We start from the raw sequence: 14,797 nt of genomic DNA, 5'->3' as shown, positions 1-14,797 counted from the left end.
CAACACTGCGAAGAGGGACCGTTGTGGGGATGAGCAGAGGCTAACGGCTGACTGGGAGTTCAGGATTAGCTAACGTTTGCCACTGGTAAATCTTTAACGACTTTTTGTGTGTCCCTCAGAAGAGTAAGTATTTCCAGCATATATTTTATGTGTCTAGTGTGCTTTGTATTTTCGTATGGCAATGTGTTGTATTTATTCATGCCCTCGCTGCTAGCGTTAGCCAGGTTATGCTAACGTACCAGATTTGTAGCTAAGGTTACCAGTGTGTTTGCCGTTGCTAGGCCGGTCTTGTGGGCTCTTTACGGGCTGCATTTTGCAGAAGCTAACGGTGGCTAGCTAAACGGCTACTTTGACGAGTCATTGCTAGCATATATTCAACAGCTATAAAAACGTACTTTTATCATTATGGCACGGCTGGCAGAGTGCTCACAACGACCGTCACTTCGTAACCTAGACTTTCATTGTTAAAACAACGGTTATAAATAAACCTACAAGTTAATAGTCGCGGGTTAACAGTCTAAAGTTACATTTAGTTAACAGTTAGCCAGTTAGTGGCAACTGAGTGGCATCCCGACGTGTTACATTACATTCTGCTCCTCACTGTTGGCAAGTAACGTTATGAAGAGGTTATTTATCTGGACTAGCTAAGCAGGTAACCCAAACTGAGCCACTAAGTTCTGGGGCGTACTGTGGTGTCTTTACTGACATCTGGAAAAATCCTAATACGCTTAACTAACGCCAGTGTTTTAACGTAATGCTTCAAGAAGTTGCCAAGACTAGAGAGCACAGAGCTGCAGCACAGGTGTCAGTGACAGGATACCAAGCTGCCGTTTTTCTCCTGAGATTACACACTCTAACCAAATCAGCATCCAGACAAAGCCAAAAACATAAATATAGCAATAAAGCACAAATATAACATCAAATATTGAAACATAATAAAATTGTTGTCTTGAGGAATTTTCCAATCAAGTTTTTTTTTTTTACTCCTGATCCAAGTCATTTGATGTTGAATATCTGCCGATACCAAGTCCCGATCCGATGCTTATGATTCTTATGATTTGCTTATGCTTATGATTTACCTACATAGCACAGCTGCAAACTTCAAGTAGGTTTAAAAATACCTTAAAAGGTATTAAAATCTCTGCATTGTATATGCTTGACAGCTTAATAGCGCTGCAATGCAATACAAGAATTATCTGCATCCAAAGAGTTTCTTATGGGTTTTGTATTTTATTTTATTCATTCATTTATTCATTTATTTAACAAAATAACAAAGTAAAAAAAACTAAATATATTTCTATATGGGTCTTATCCCAATTCCACTAAGTGCAGCATTTTGTTTTAGATAAAACAAGCAAGTGGACAAACTAAAATGTCTTTAGAAATTGCTATCAGTTCCACTTAGTGTAGCATTTGTTTTTTCAACAAAATTACAGTCAGCAAATTAAAATGTGTCATCAGAAACTGCTCTCAAATCCACTTAGTGTAGCATTTAATTAAAAGTACAGAACACTATAAATGAGTAATATAATCACAAGACGGTTCCACTTATTACAGCATTATAGTAAAACTAATTCACTAAAAATGAACAGAAAAGTTTTAATTCCACTTAAAGTGGTGTCACAGCTTAAGTTGAACATGAAAAAAAAATCAGATATAGCGTGCTTCATTCATTCTGCCATCAATTTTCTTTCTTTCTTTCTTTTCTTTTTTCTTTTTATTTTGAACATAAACAGCAATTAAACATAGTGCAAACTAAAAACATAAACACAAATAAACATAAAAACAACAGAAAGAAAACAAAAACAACCAGAGAGTCAAATAAGTTTGTCATTTGCATGTTCCAAATGGAGTGGGAGGAAGTCAAAACTTATCTAGTCCCACCCCTTCACCTTGCACGAGTCATCAATAATTAATTTAACTGCTGCCAATTAATAATAATAATAGTAATAATGATTATCACAACATAAACAAAACAACCAAATAATATAACAAAAATATTAAAGAAGAATGAATAAATAAATAAAACAACAAATAAAGAAAAGAGAACACAAGAAAACAAGAGAAACTATGTCAACCTTCAGTGATATTTATGCACTTGCATCCTCATACTTTTTAAAGATCATATTTTTAAGCTTATTCTTAAACTGCTCTGTGTTTGGACATTGTTTCAATTCATCATTCAGGCTGTTCCAAAGTTTCTCCCCATAAACAGATACACAAAAGCTTTTCCTTGTGGTTCTAACTTTTACATTTTCAAAATAAAACAATCCCCTCTTTTCCCTCTCTCTGACTGAACAAACCTGAATATTTCCTGGTAGTTGATTATTCTTTGCTTTGAACATGATTTGTGCTGTTTGATATTGTATTTGATCAGTGAACTTTAACAGTTTTGATTGAAGAAACAATGAATGTGTGTGATCCTTATAACCAACTCTGTTATTACCCTAACTGCTCTTTTTTGAAGAATGAATAGAGATTGTAGAGAGTTCTTGAAAGTGTTACCACAAACCTCAGCACAGTAGGTTAAATATGGTGAAACTAGAGAACTGTACAGAATGTGAAGTGAGTTATTATCTAGAACCTGTTTTGCTTTATTTAGTACTGCAGTCGTTTTTGAGACCTTGGACTGGAGATGTTTTATGTGAGGTTTCCAATTAAGATTTTCATCAATTATTACTCCTAGAAATTTGGTTTCTGTTACCCTTTCAGTTTCCACCCCATCAATTTGAACCTTTGTTTGTGTAATTTTTCTGCCATTCCCGAAAAGCATTATTTTTGTTTTGCTCCGATTTAATGATAGTTTATTTATATTGAACCATGATTTTAATTTACTCATTTCTAAATTAACCAATGAAAGTACTTCATTCAGATCATGATCGGAACAAAATATATTTGTGTTTGTGTTTGACTAAATTCACTGTGAAACTGTAGGTCACCCCCCAAAGAACCCATCAGAAATCTACCTCTATACTTCACTGTAGTGGTGGTGTACCTTTCGTCATAGGCCTGCTTCTTGAATCCTTTTCAAACATAAAGTTTATGGTTGTGACAAGAAAGTTAAAATTGGTCTTATCACTCCAAATGATTTTGTTCTGGCAGATACAAGTCGCATCTCGGTGCTGTTTGGCAAATTGTGAGTGGGCTGCATGTTCAGTTGTATTATCAAAAAGAATTAAGTCTTCACAAATTCAAATACCAAACAAATTCATCAAAAATTTATGAGTACAACTGTATTTCATCAACAGTGTCTGTCAGCTGCTTTGTATTTTACTGAGCTTATATGAGTCTTCCAATTTTTATGTAAGATGTGTAAGATGCTATAAATTTGAGTCACCATGACAAGTGCTATTGCAGTGAGGTAGTAATCATTAAATGTGTCTTCTCCAGCAGTTTCCAATGTGGGTCCTTGTTTTGGTGAACTGTTCCTGAAGCTGCATTTGGAAGACAGAGCATACAAAGTGCCAAGCCGCGCAGGTTGGCAGCCGCTCTGCAACATGTCCAAGAGCAAGAGCTCTGAGTCGGTCAAGGTGGTAGTCCGTTGTCGCCCTATGAATGAAAAAGAGCGGGAAGCCAAGTTTGACAGGGTGGTGACTGTCGATGTCAAATTGGGCCAAATAATTGTCAGGAACCCCCGGGAGGCTTCAGCTAGCGAACTCCCCAAAGTCTTCACTTTTGATTCAGTCTATGACTCAAACTCCAAACAAATAGACTTGTATGATGAAACCTTCAGGCCCCTGGTGGATTCAGTTCTACTTGGGTTCAATGGGACCATTTTTGCCTATGGGCAGACTGGTACTGGGAAAACGTACACTATGGAGGGGGTGAAGAATGATCCAGAGAGGAGGGGGGTGATCCCTAACTCCTTTGAACATATCTTCACTCACATCTCACGCTCCCAGAATCAGCAGTACCTGGTGCGAGCATCTTATCTAGAAATTTACCAAGAGGAGATCAGAGACTTGCTCTCCAAAGACCAGGCACGTCGTCTTGAGCTCAGGGAGAGGCCTGACACGGGTGTTTATGTTAAAGACCTTTCATCATTCGTCACCAAGAGTGTGCGGGAGATAGAGCATGTCATGAATGTGGGCAACCAGAATCGTTCAGTGGGTGCCACAAACATGAATGAACACAGCTCCCGTTCTCATGCCATTTTTGTCATCACTGTTGAGTGTAGTGAGTTGGGTGTTGACGGGGAGAACCACATCAGAGTCGGCAAACTAAACCTGGTAGATTTAGCTGGCAGTGAAAGGCAGACCAAGACTGGCGCTCAGGGGGAGCGGCTTAAAGAAGCCACAAAGATCAATTTGTCGCTTTCGGCTCTGGGGAACGTGATATCAGCTCTGGTGGATGGCAGGAGCAGCCACATCCCGTACAGAGATTCCAAACTCACCCGTCTGCTGCAGGACTCTCTGGGGGGCAATGCCCGCACCGTCATGGTCGCCAACATCGGCCCGGCATCCTACAATGTAGAGGAGACCTTGACGACGCTGCGTTATTCCAACAGGGCTAAGAACATCAAGAATAAACCACGCATCAACGAGGACCCCAAGGACGCCCTGCTCAGGCAGTTTCAGGAGGAGATCGCCAGGCTGAAGGAACAACTGCAAAAGCGCTCAGGAAAGAAGAAAAAGAGGAGGCAGAGGAGGAGAGCTGGAGAGGGGAGCGATGGTGAGGATCTGGAGGATGGAGAGACCGAGGACGATGATGAAGATGGGGAAGACAAAGGGGATTACTGGCGGGAGCAGCAGGAGAAGCTGGAGAGAGAAAGAAAGGCGATCATGGAGGATCACAGTCTGGTGGCTGAGGAGAAAACTCGGCTTCTCAAAGAGAAAGAGAAGAAAATGGAAGATTTGAGGAGGGAGAAGGAGGCCGGAGAGATGCTTGCAGCCAAAGTGAAGGTAAGTCAGTTTTGCCAAACTGGGTGTGTTTCTGTTCATCCAATAATTTTTTGATTGATTTGATTCGAATAGATGGTGTAGCAGGTTTAGTATGATTGGATTTAATAACTAATTTGTCTAATTTTAAATGCGCATACAAGCCAGCGGATTGTCTCATAAGTCAATAGACTATGTTGCTCTGGTCAAATATTGTCTAATTTTCATGCAACCCAACTGGTGAAATGTATTCGAGCCAGTGACTTGAATTGGTTTCATCCTTCTTTTTTCTTTCTCAACCCAGGCGATGGAGAGTAAGCTCCTGGTAGGGGGGAAGAACATTGTGGATCACACCAATGAGCAACAGAGAATGCTGGAGATGAAGAGGCAGGAAATCGCCGAACAGGTATACCAAACATCTGTTAACGGAACTTTACTCTTAGTCAGAGTAACTGTTTGAAGGCCTCAAATCAGTCAAGAAATATGTGATCACTGGTTACTGAATAGTTGGTTTTTTTATATGGATGTAAGAGTTCACAGGAGTTACAGTTTGGTTTATAAACAGGTTGAGAAGTTACGATTTGATGTGACGTACAAGTGACATACACAGTCCTTGTGCAGGGGACTGAGGTAGCATTTTGCCCTCTTGGAACTTTGGTTCACTTTTTTTGTATTAAACTATTAGGGTTGCCTACTGAAAGTCAAATTATCAGTCAGAGACCCTTAGTCAACTGAGACTGCTTTAAGTCGAGCCGTATTTTTTCGGTGCAGATTTTGTTGCGGTGTGAGTGCTCTTGGCTTTCACGCAACACAAGGTAAAGACATGGTGTATTTATAGCTCACAGCAAGTTCATAGGATACAGTCTCTGGCTTTTGTTTAAAATCTAGTGTCGGCAAAAAATGTTGTTTATTTTTAGCCAGTTCTTAGTGCAGTCAGCTTGTTAGCTATGTGACGTAAATGCCGCTGTCACACTGAACGTCCTGGGGAGCCCAGTCTCTGAAACTTTGTATGGAAAACAAAACAAATCATTTAATATTCATATTGAACAGCCGAATCTGAATTGACTGTCATAATTCTGGGTCAGGTGCAGCCCTAGAAACTGAGGAATATTTCAAAGATTTCTGTGAGTGTAAATCAAAGGTTTTCAACCCTTTTCATGTCAGGGACCTCTAAATTGATACACATGAGGTCACAGACTACCATTTAATAAGATTTTGCTCCAGGGACCTCCATTGAAAAAGATTTTGTTTATTTCGTATGATTAAGACCTCAGTTCTATAGTTGTCAACTAGGAGTGGGAATCATCAGAAGCTTCAGTATATGATAACGTGTGATACTTTAGTCAACATATAATTTCATTGTGATTTTAAACATGTTGCAATATGCTGAATATTGCAATACCTTATATTACAAGTGTAAAAATAAAAAAATAAAAAAAAACAATAAAATGTTTACATTCATAATGACACCAAATAATATGCTTAAGAACCTTCTCTAAAAGCATCGTCCCTCTAAAAAAAGGAATCATATGTATCTGAAAATGATCTCATGTATGGTGTTCACCCTAAAAAGCCAGACAAACATACATTTTTATCCACGTTTGAGGAACTAAAAAAAAATCCAGACTTTTGTTAAATCCTCAAAAATTGTATCAAGCTTATTCAGTTGTCCATGTTTGAAGAATAGGGCCCAGGTCCCAGATCAGCTGTATACTTAATATACCTTAAAGTCTACATGGCAACAATCTTTGGCAACCAAAGTGCGACATGAAAGTCTCATAGTCTTTCACAGTAACCTTCAGACAGGCTTTCATGAGCTGCTGAAGTGGCTACAAGATTAGATTTAACTAAGAGCCAATATCCAAGCACTCATCTTATTGTTAGTAGCAATTTCCCTTCCCTCGTGTATCAATAGTCATTATTAGCCCTTATCTCCCCAGTCCTGCATTTAACACTGTGGTCCTTGGTGCCCTGTAGGCCATTATTTGTTGATGATGATTATTATTTTTCTGTACACTATCCCTTACTTAACTGCCTGTGTACCACTTTACAACCTTATTTTGTGTAGCCTCATTACGCACAGAGCACAGGTGTTAACATCTATGATTGTGTTGGTCCGTGTGTGAATCCAGAAACGGCGAGAGCGAGAGATGCAGCAGCAGATGGAGAGTCGTGACGAAGAGACTCTGGAGCTGAAGGAGACCTACAGTTCTCTGCAGCAGGAGGTCGACATCAAAACCAAGAAGCTGAAAAAGGTAGCAGCTGCAACTTTGAGCAGTCTGATTGATGTCTTTCCCTCGTGTCCTCCATCCACAGTGGCACAAGACACAATTTTCTACATGCATATCCAGTCCTGGCAGCTGTAATAAACTAATATATTTTAAGGACATAAAGATAAACTGCTACCTTTGAGCATTTGATCATTTTTGAAAGCAGAGATACAGCATGACTATTTAATTTTGAAAGCCTGATCAGTTCTTGTGAGGCTTTATATATATCTAGTGAGCCCTTTCAAGTAAGTAGGTCAGGTCCTATTTTATATCAGGTAAGAATAGACTGCTGACTTTGTCTATTTGGATAGTGTATAATTCCCCTATGACGGTCAGGTGTCTAAGGCTTAATATTCTTAACCTTTTGAAACCCAGGCAAACATGAAAAATATGGGAGGAAGGCAATGAGCAACTTTTAAGAAAAAATGACCCCCAAAATGACAAGATATTTATTAAAAAAAGTACAAAAATTACTTGAAAATTACTTGAAAATCAGCTCAAAAAAACACCCTCATATAAATAAAAAAAGCTTGAAATAAAAATGTATAATAATTCTGTAAGATGATTATATTTACATATATAATTATTTATATATAATAAATACTGATTAGTTTAAGAGATTTTTCCCTAGGTTTTAGAAAAAAAAGTTTTCCATATTACTAATTTCTTGCAAATCATGGGCCATTTTGCCAAGTTAGTCATTGCCTTTTACATGATTTAGAAATAAATCAAACCAATTTACTCAGGGCTCAAAGATTTAAATACTTGTGAAAGACTAAACGCAGCACAAGAAAAGTGATGTCGGTCCAGGTTTCAAAGGGTTAAAGCTCTTTCCCATATCCATCATGGTACCTTGTTTTCTCTCTCCTTCTTTGCCCTCTAGCTGTTTGCTAAGCTGCAGGCCGTGAAGGCTGAAATCCATGACATCCAGGAGGCACACATCAAGGAGCGCCAGGACCTGGAACAGAACCAGAACGAACTCACCAGGGACCTCAAACTCAAGTAGGGAGCCTGCATACTATACTGTTGTCCTGGCACAAAGACATAGATCAATATTATGTCTGTTATGTACACCATCTGCCCTGGCAGAGGAGGGAAACGTATACTGTAACAATGTCCAAACTACATCTGATTTCATGCTTCTTTACACTTTGTCGGGACAGCAGGCACACAAAAATGAATAAGTACGTCTTTAGTTTTAGCAGCAGCCTTACAGCCAGGGAAAGTCTAGCTGATATTTTGCTGGCAAATGAGCAGGGAAATTTGGGGTATGTGTGTGTTGTCTTGTTGTTGTTGTGTCTTTACTGCCTCTGTCTCATTCCTTTTTTGTTTATTTTTTTTTTTTTCTCTCAGGCATCTGATCATTGAGAACTTCATCCCCTTAGAGGAAAAGAACAAAATAGTCAACAGGGCTTATTTTGATGAGGAGGATGAATACTGGAAAATGAAGCCCATCACACGCATGGAGGAGTAAGTTACAGAATATTCATAACATGCTTTTTTACGTTCTTCATCAGGATAAAGGTGCTTCAACTTGAGCATACTCTTAAGAGAGGATGAACAGCTTTTATAATTACATTATTGAAGCTACTGTAGGCTACTAAAATAAGAAGAATTAATTGTGCCACAGTGCTGTATTCACCATTTCATTTTCTATGTGTCTGCTTCAGTGACCATCAGATGATGACCAGGCCTCTTTCTGCAGTCGGCTACAGGAGGCCTCTCAGTCACCACGCTCGCATGGCCATGAAGATGGTTAGGCCTGACCCTAGATACAAAGTAAGCAGCATGGGCTGCTCACCTTTTGCATTGATGAATGTTTTTATATTAACACATAAACCTTCAGGTGAACAGTCCTTCACATAGAACACCACAGCCACAGTGGCTCTGCATTCCTCATCCTTTTTTATTTACTACAACCGATGGGTTAAGCTTAAATGTACGAACACGTCAAAACCTAACAATGCAATGCAGCATTAACACTGCAGGTGTAGAAGTTTGGGGCTCACCTTTCCGTTATTGCTGGCATAACATGCCTACATGGCCCTTGATTAAAAATAATGACAGCTAGTGTGGTGGCAGCAATAGAAAAAAAGCTGGTAATTTTTTGAACATCCAACGCCATGTTCCTTGGAATGTTATCGCAAGAGAAGTTGCATAGTGGAAATGCAGCAATCTTGCACTGGTGTTATATCGACATTTCGACATATCGACATGAGTCAGTTAAGTTAATCAGTTAAGTTTTGCGTAAATCTGTAATGCAAACCCTCCTAGTGAAGCCTGTTTGTGCTCGGATGCTTGACACTTTTGATGAGTGGATTTGATGGATTTTCGAAAGAAAAAAGTGTTAGGCGACACTTTTCTACCATGTCGGGCATTGGTAGAATTTTCTTCAGTCACTGACGTCGTATTTTGTATGCAGTGTGATTGGTAGTGTTAGAACCATCACCATGGAGATAGCAGTTTTCGACTCACTCCAACCTCTACTCAGCGTTTCTGTCCACAAAAGTTCAGGAGCAGCAGCTTATACAAAAATGTTTTTCATGTCAGTGCCATAGGAAGAAATTAACAGTTTGTATTTACAGATTCATTAATTTTATTCCCCCAGCCCAAGCTAACTCTAGTATACCAGGCAATGTTTTCATTCAGTAAAAAACAATATATGCATTTTTATGTGCTCGTCTTCAGCTGTTGTTCATATTCATAGCTACCACACAAAAATGTTCCTTGGATTGTCTCAGATGAGAATGCTTCTGCTCTGTTCCTCTCAGGCTGAAAACATTGTAATGCTGGGCATGGAGATGCCCACTCGGACCACTAAAGACTATCAGGAGCCAGTTATCGCCCCAAAGGTGGCGGCAGTGCTCGAGAACGCTCTTAGGGATGAGGATGAGATCCAAATAGATGCCTCAGGCTTTCACAGCAGCTTAGGATCAACCTCGCCCGCCAGCGGCAGCCTCAAGAAACCAAAGTCTGGGTAAGGCAAACTGTCAAGACCTCAAGTTCAGTTAATTCTGACATGACGTACACTGTGGTTAGGCTGGTGCTTGCATTATGTCAGTGATATTCAATTTACAGCCTGTGGGCTGAATCCCCCCCAAGCATTATATAACTCAAAGTAAAAATATCACCATCCACAGAAGACCTGGTTAAGCCCCTAATGTCCAAAAACCCTTAAAATGTCTTAAAATTGTCATCATCGAAACATCCTAAAATCCTAGAAATGTCCTAAAATCCCAGAAACATAGTTAAACCCTAGAAATGTTCTAAAATCATGGAAATATCCTGAAATCCTTCAAGTGTCCTTACATCCTAGAAATGCCTTTACATCCTAAAGATGTCCTTAAAACATAGAAACATCCTAAAACCCTAGAAATGTTCTTAAATCCTAAAAAATGTCCTAAAACCTTAGAAATGTCTTAAAAATGTCCTTAAACCCTAGACATGTCATAAAACCCTAGAAATGTCCTAAAAATGTCCTTAAACCCTAGACATGTCCTGAAATCCTAGATATGTCCTGAAATCCTAGAGATGTCCTAAAACCCTAGACATGTCCTGAAATCCTAAACATGTCCTTAAATCCTAGAGATGTCCTGAAATCCTAGAAATGTCCTGAAATCTTAGAAATGTCCTGAAATACTAGAAATGTCCTAAAATCTTAGAAATGTCCTGAAATACTAGAAATGTCCTAAAATCTTAGAAATGTCCTAAAATCTTAGAAATGTCCTTGAAATACTAGAAATGTCCTAAAATCCTAAAATGTCCTACAACTGTCCTTAAACCCTAGAGATTTCCTAAAACCCTGTTTTGAAATCCTTGGAATATGTATAGGGCTGCACGACTGGCCCCTGGCCCCCTGACATTTTGCAGATGTGGCCCACAAGCAAAGCAAGTGGAATATCTGTACATTATGTTCATTTGGTCAGGAAGCAAAGAAATAAGAGAAAATGGAAATTAGACTTTAAAATGTGTAGCCCCATAACCTTTTCCACAGTCTCTTTAACCCTTTTACATTATCTCTCTATCACTCAGTCGACCAAGAACAGGCAAGAAGTCGAGCACCCCGACCTCTCCATTCAGCCCCTCAAGCCCAGGATCCCCGCTTTACCCACAATCCCGCGGCCTGGTGCCCAAGTGAGAGCTTCTACCACTAATATCACCACCAACCCTTCTTGTGCACCTTTCCACTTTGGGACTCAACTTTGAGAGTTTTGTTTTGTCTGAGTCATCTTTTGTCACAGAACATTGGATTCTGCAAACGACAGAGGAAAAAAAAAAGACTAATGCTGCTTTGTAGGTTTTAACTGTAACCACACCACTACTAGCTGTTAACGTAAGCTTTTCATCTATGAGATTTGAAACCCATGTCCTGAGAGTGAGTCAGTACAACACAGGCACAGCTGCCACGCATGAAGCCTCACATCACTCTACACTGCTGTCACCTTTACTTATGTTTGGCTTAATGCCACTGATGTCTTATATACATACATATATGTACACAGATCAGCCAAAGCATTGAAACCACTGACCTGTGCAGTGAATAACTTTGATCATCATGTTCTAATGCAATGTTCTGCGGGGAACCCTTGGACAATAATTAGTGACAGCACTTCATTGCATCTTGACGGTTAAGGAGCTGAAATAACCACGTTTCTATCAATGCCAATCGCAGCTGGAGGCAATAAATACCTGTGACTGCTGCAGAGACATTTGACCCAAGTGTGAATGCCAATCGTACCCGTTCCCATTGCATTAAAAAGCCAGATGTTAAATGTTTTTTTGTGCAGTGGGAATTAGGGGTGTAAATCTCTAGTTTCATCACAATACGATATGATATTGATACTGTGGAAGACGATTCGATATTTGTCGATATCACAAAGTCTGCCATAATATGATTTGATTCAGTTTAGGGCCAGGCAAGCGATATGAGCTGATATTATATGCACATTTAACAAAGTTGGTTACAGGAGAAGCTGCCATCCCCCTCTTGCTTTTGGCCAGAAAAGATGAAAACAACACACACATAATTGGAATTAATTAAAACTGGTTTGTTCTGTTAGAAAACGCTTTTTGGAAAAAAATGTTTTCATTTTAATTCAAACCATGATCCTTTTCCTAAAACTTCAGGGCTATCTGACTTGATGACAAACTGCTCCCAACATCCTCAAAACTTGGATAAACATGAAGATCTTTTAACAAAAGTATAAAACTCAGCTTAATAATAACCATCTAGAGTCACAGACAAAACAGCTGTCTTTCGTAAGTCATGTTTCACCAACATACAACATGCTAGCATAAGCCTATGGCATTTTACAAAGCATAAATTAGCTTAGAGGCTAGCAGACTTACCAGTTTACATTTATTTATGCTCTCTCTTACTCACTGCTGGTTTAAGTCACAGTGTCTCCCGACATACAGGCACTGATGAATTTCAATGCACGTGTTTTCAGTGTAACATTGTTGAAACCGAGCAGCTAATGTGACGTTAGGAAGAGGTCAGTGAAGTGAGATGTCCGGTGTGTGCGTCGTGTTTCATCAGTACGCCTTATATGAGCTCTGTCTGTTGAACGGCAGTTTCTCCGAAAACAAAACATTTCCACACTGACGATTTATTTCAGAGTTAAATAGTGTTATCCTCTGCTTGCCATCATCTGCTTCACACTGTGACACTGACACAGAATTTCAAAATAAAGGCGCATCTAAAACAGGATCAGATGGATTGATGTTTACACTGTGCATCGATGTTATGTGATCGTTGCTCATTTAATCGATATTTCGATGTAGATCGATGGATCGTTACACCCTTAGTGGGAATGAGGCTTGGCTCTGACCTGTCAAGGAATGGACACAGTACCGTGTGGGGTGTCCTGTGGTGTCTGGCACCGTGGTGTTGTCGCTTGATCCTTTGAGTCCTGTGGGTTCAGAATCATAAATATTTTATTGATCCCCAGGTGAGCATCTTGAGGTGAGGTACCAGCACGTCCCACGGATGCTTGATCAGATCTCTCAAGTTCTACTTGTCAAGTTCCTTTGGCCATTCCTGAGTAGTTTTTGCAGTGTGGCATGGTGCACTGTCCTGCTAAGGGAGCCACTACCATTGGGGAGTACTGTTGCCACAAGGAGGCTACTTGGTCTCTAACAGTGTTTGGATGGGTGGAGTGTGTCCAGTGGCATCTACGTAAATGTCAAGACCCGAGATTCCCAGCAGAACATTGCATTACAACGCCATGATTGATGTTATTCACTTCAGTTGTCAGTGGTTTAAATGTTTTGGCTGATTGATGTATACATTTCACAATGTTTTTAATGTATAGAATTAATGAAGGTGGGCTTAACCACCCTTGATGGACTGCAGTATCCTCAATGCACTTCTTCCTCTCATCGTCCCAGATCTGTATTGGGTGTTTTAGTCTTTTCAATGTAAGTGTGGACGTTGGTGGGAGGGGTGATGGGGTTGACGTGAAGACACATGGACTAGGCGGCTATTTGCGTGTGTGTTTGTCGGTGTGTTGTTGTATGTCTGGCTATATATCTATGTGTGTGTGTCTTTACGTCAAACTTTTTGTTTCATAAAGCTCCGGTTGAATTGAGCTTTTAGTCTTGAATGGATGTGTTCTATGTCTTAAAAGAATGCTTCAACATTTTTAGGAAATATGCGTATTTTGAGATCGATAATAATTTCATGCCGTTTCACTAAATATGAAGCTAGAGGCAATTAGGTTACTATTGCAGTTTCCACAGGTTGTCTTGTAACCTCATAGTGACAACAAATAACTCATTGTAGCCAGCCAATAAATTATTCCAACGTCTAGCCGTCTACTTCCAGTCTTGATGCTAAGCTAATCAACTTCTGGCTTTGGCTTCACAATTAAAAGGTTTCCTACACTTGTATTTGTGGTGGCCTGCCACGATTAAAACATCTGCCACCAAACAGATTTTGGTGGCCTTTGGGACCAGATTTTCTATTTTTGGAGCTGGACTATTGATTAGGAGCGCTGTTGAAATACATATTTACCATTAAGTTATATATAGCACCACACTGTCGGAATGCAGAGCATACTCTAGACACAGATGGAGCAGCAGAACGCAATTGAAAATGAAATGTAACCGTTCATACTGCTGGGTCAAAAGTTTGCTTTCACCCACAAGTAGCTGCCCCTCATCCATGGATCTGATCTGATCAGTTCGGAACAGCTCGGCAGATCAATTATCTATATTTAGGAGTCACAAACTGCTGCTGAGGAAAAAAGAACTTATCGAGAGCTGTGCCTACGCTGCCTTCACAGACACACAAAAACCTCTGAATTCAGCAAACAGACTAGACTTCAGAGTAACAACTAAGCGTATTTTCTAAAATGTTGAACTGTTCCTGTAACTCTGTATGATTGTAAATGCACAGGCCAGAAAGTGAAGCACACTACAGACGTGGCCTCTTGTCATAAGTTGCTGTAATCAGTAGATGCTGTTCTTTCTGGGAGGCAAAACGAGGTGGAGGTGGGGAACGATGGGAGAGAGCTCAACACATTCACACACCCAGTACTGTATGGTCACATTCCAGCTCACAGGACTTTGCAGCTGGCCCCCCAGACATCTTAGCAGATCGATGGGTCACTTCAGAATCACTGTCCTGGAATGTGCCTCCGATTCATC

The 14,797-nt window shown here is 39.9% G+C and overlaps 1 protein-coding gene across 2 annotated transcripts; it reads left to right on the top strand.

Annotated features, from left to right (window-relative positions):
• Window positions 1–31: 31 nt before the first annotated feature.
• On the top strand, window positions 32–13,737 carry kif3b (kinesin family member 3B). 2 transcript variants are annotated; one of them, XM_042491755.1, is made up of 9 exons: window positions 32–123; window positions 3,394–4,901; window positions 5,182–5,283; window positions 7,010–7,132; window positions 8,031–8,149; window positions 8,501–8,617; window positions 8,818–8,926; window positions 9,919–10,124; window positions 11,180–13,737. In XM_042491755.1, exons 2-9 carry the CDS (start codon window positions 3,498–3,500, stop codon window positions 11,283–11,285), a joined length of 2,286 nt encoding a protein of 761 aa, XP_042347689.1. In that variant the 5' UTR covers window positions 32–123; window positions 3,394–3,497; the 3' UTR covers window positions 11,286–13,737. The 2 variants fall into 2 exon arrangements, with proteins under 2 accessions (XP_042347689.1, XP_042347687.1); XM_042491753.1 differs by having other exon boundaries at window positions 3,391–4,901.
• Window positions 13,738–14,797: the final 1,060 nt, after the last annotated feature.

The sequence above is a fragment of the Plectropomus leopardus genome, chromosome 8 (genome assembly GCF_008729295.1).
Source record: "Plectropomus leopardus isolate mb chromosome 8, YSFRI_Pleo_2.0, whole genome shotgun sequence".
Taxonomy (NCBI): Eukaryota; Metazoa; Chordata; class Actinopteri; order Perciformes; family Serranidae; genus Plectropomus; species Plectropomus leopardus.
Note: the sequence above shows the minus strand (reverse complement) of the source record. Positions and strands in the feature narration are given on the sequence as shown.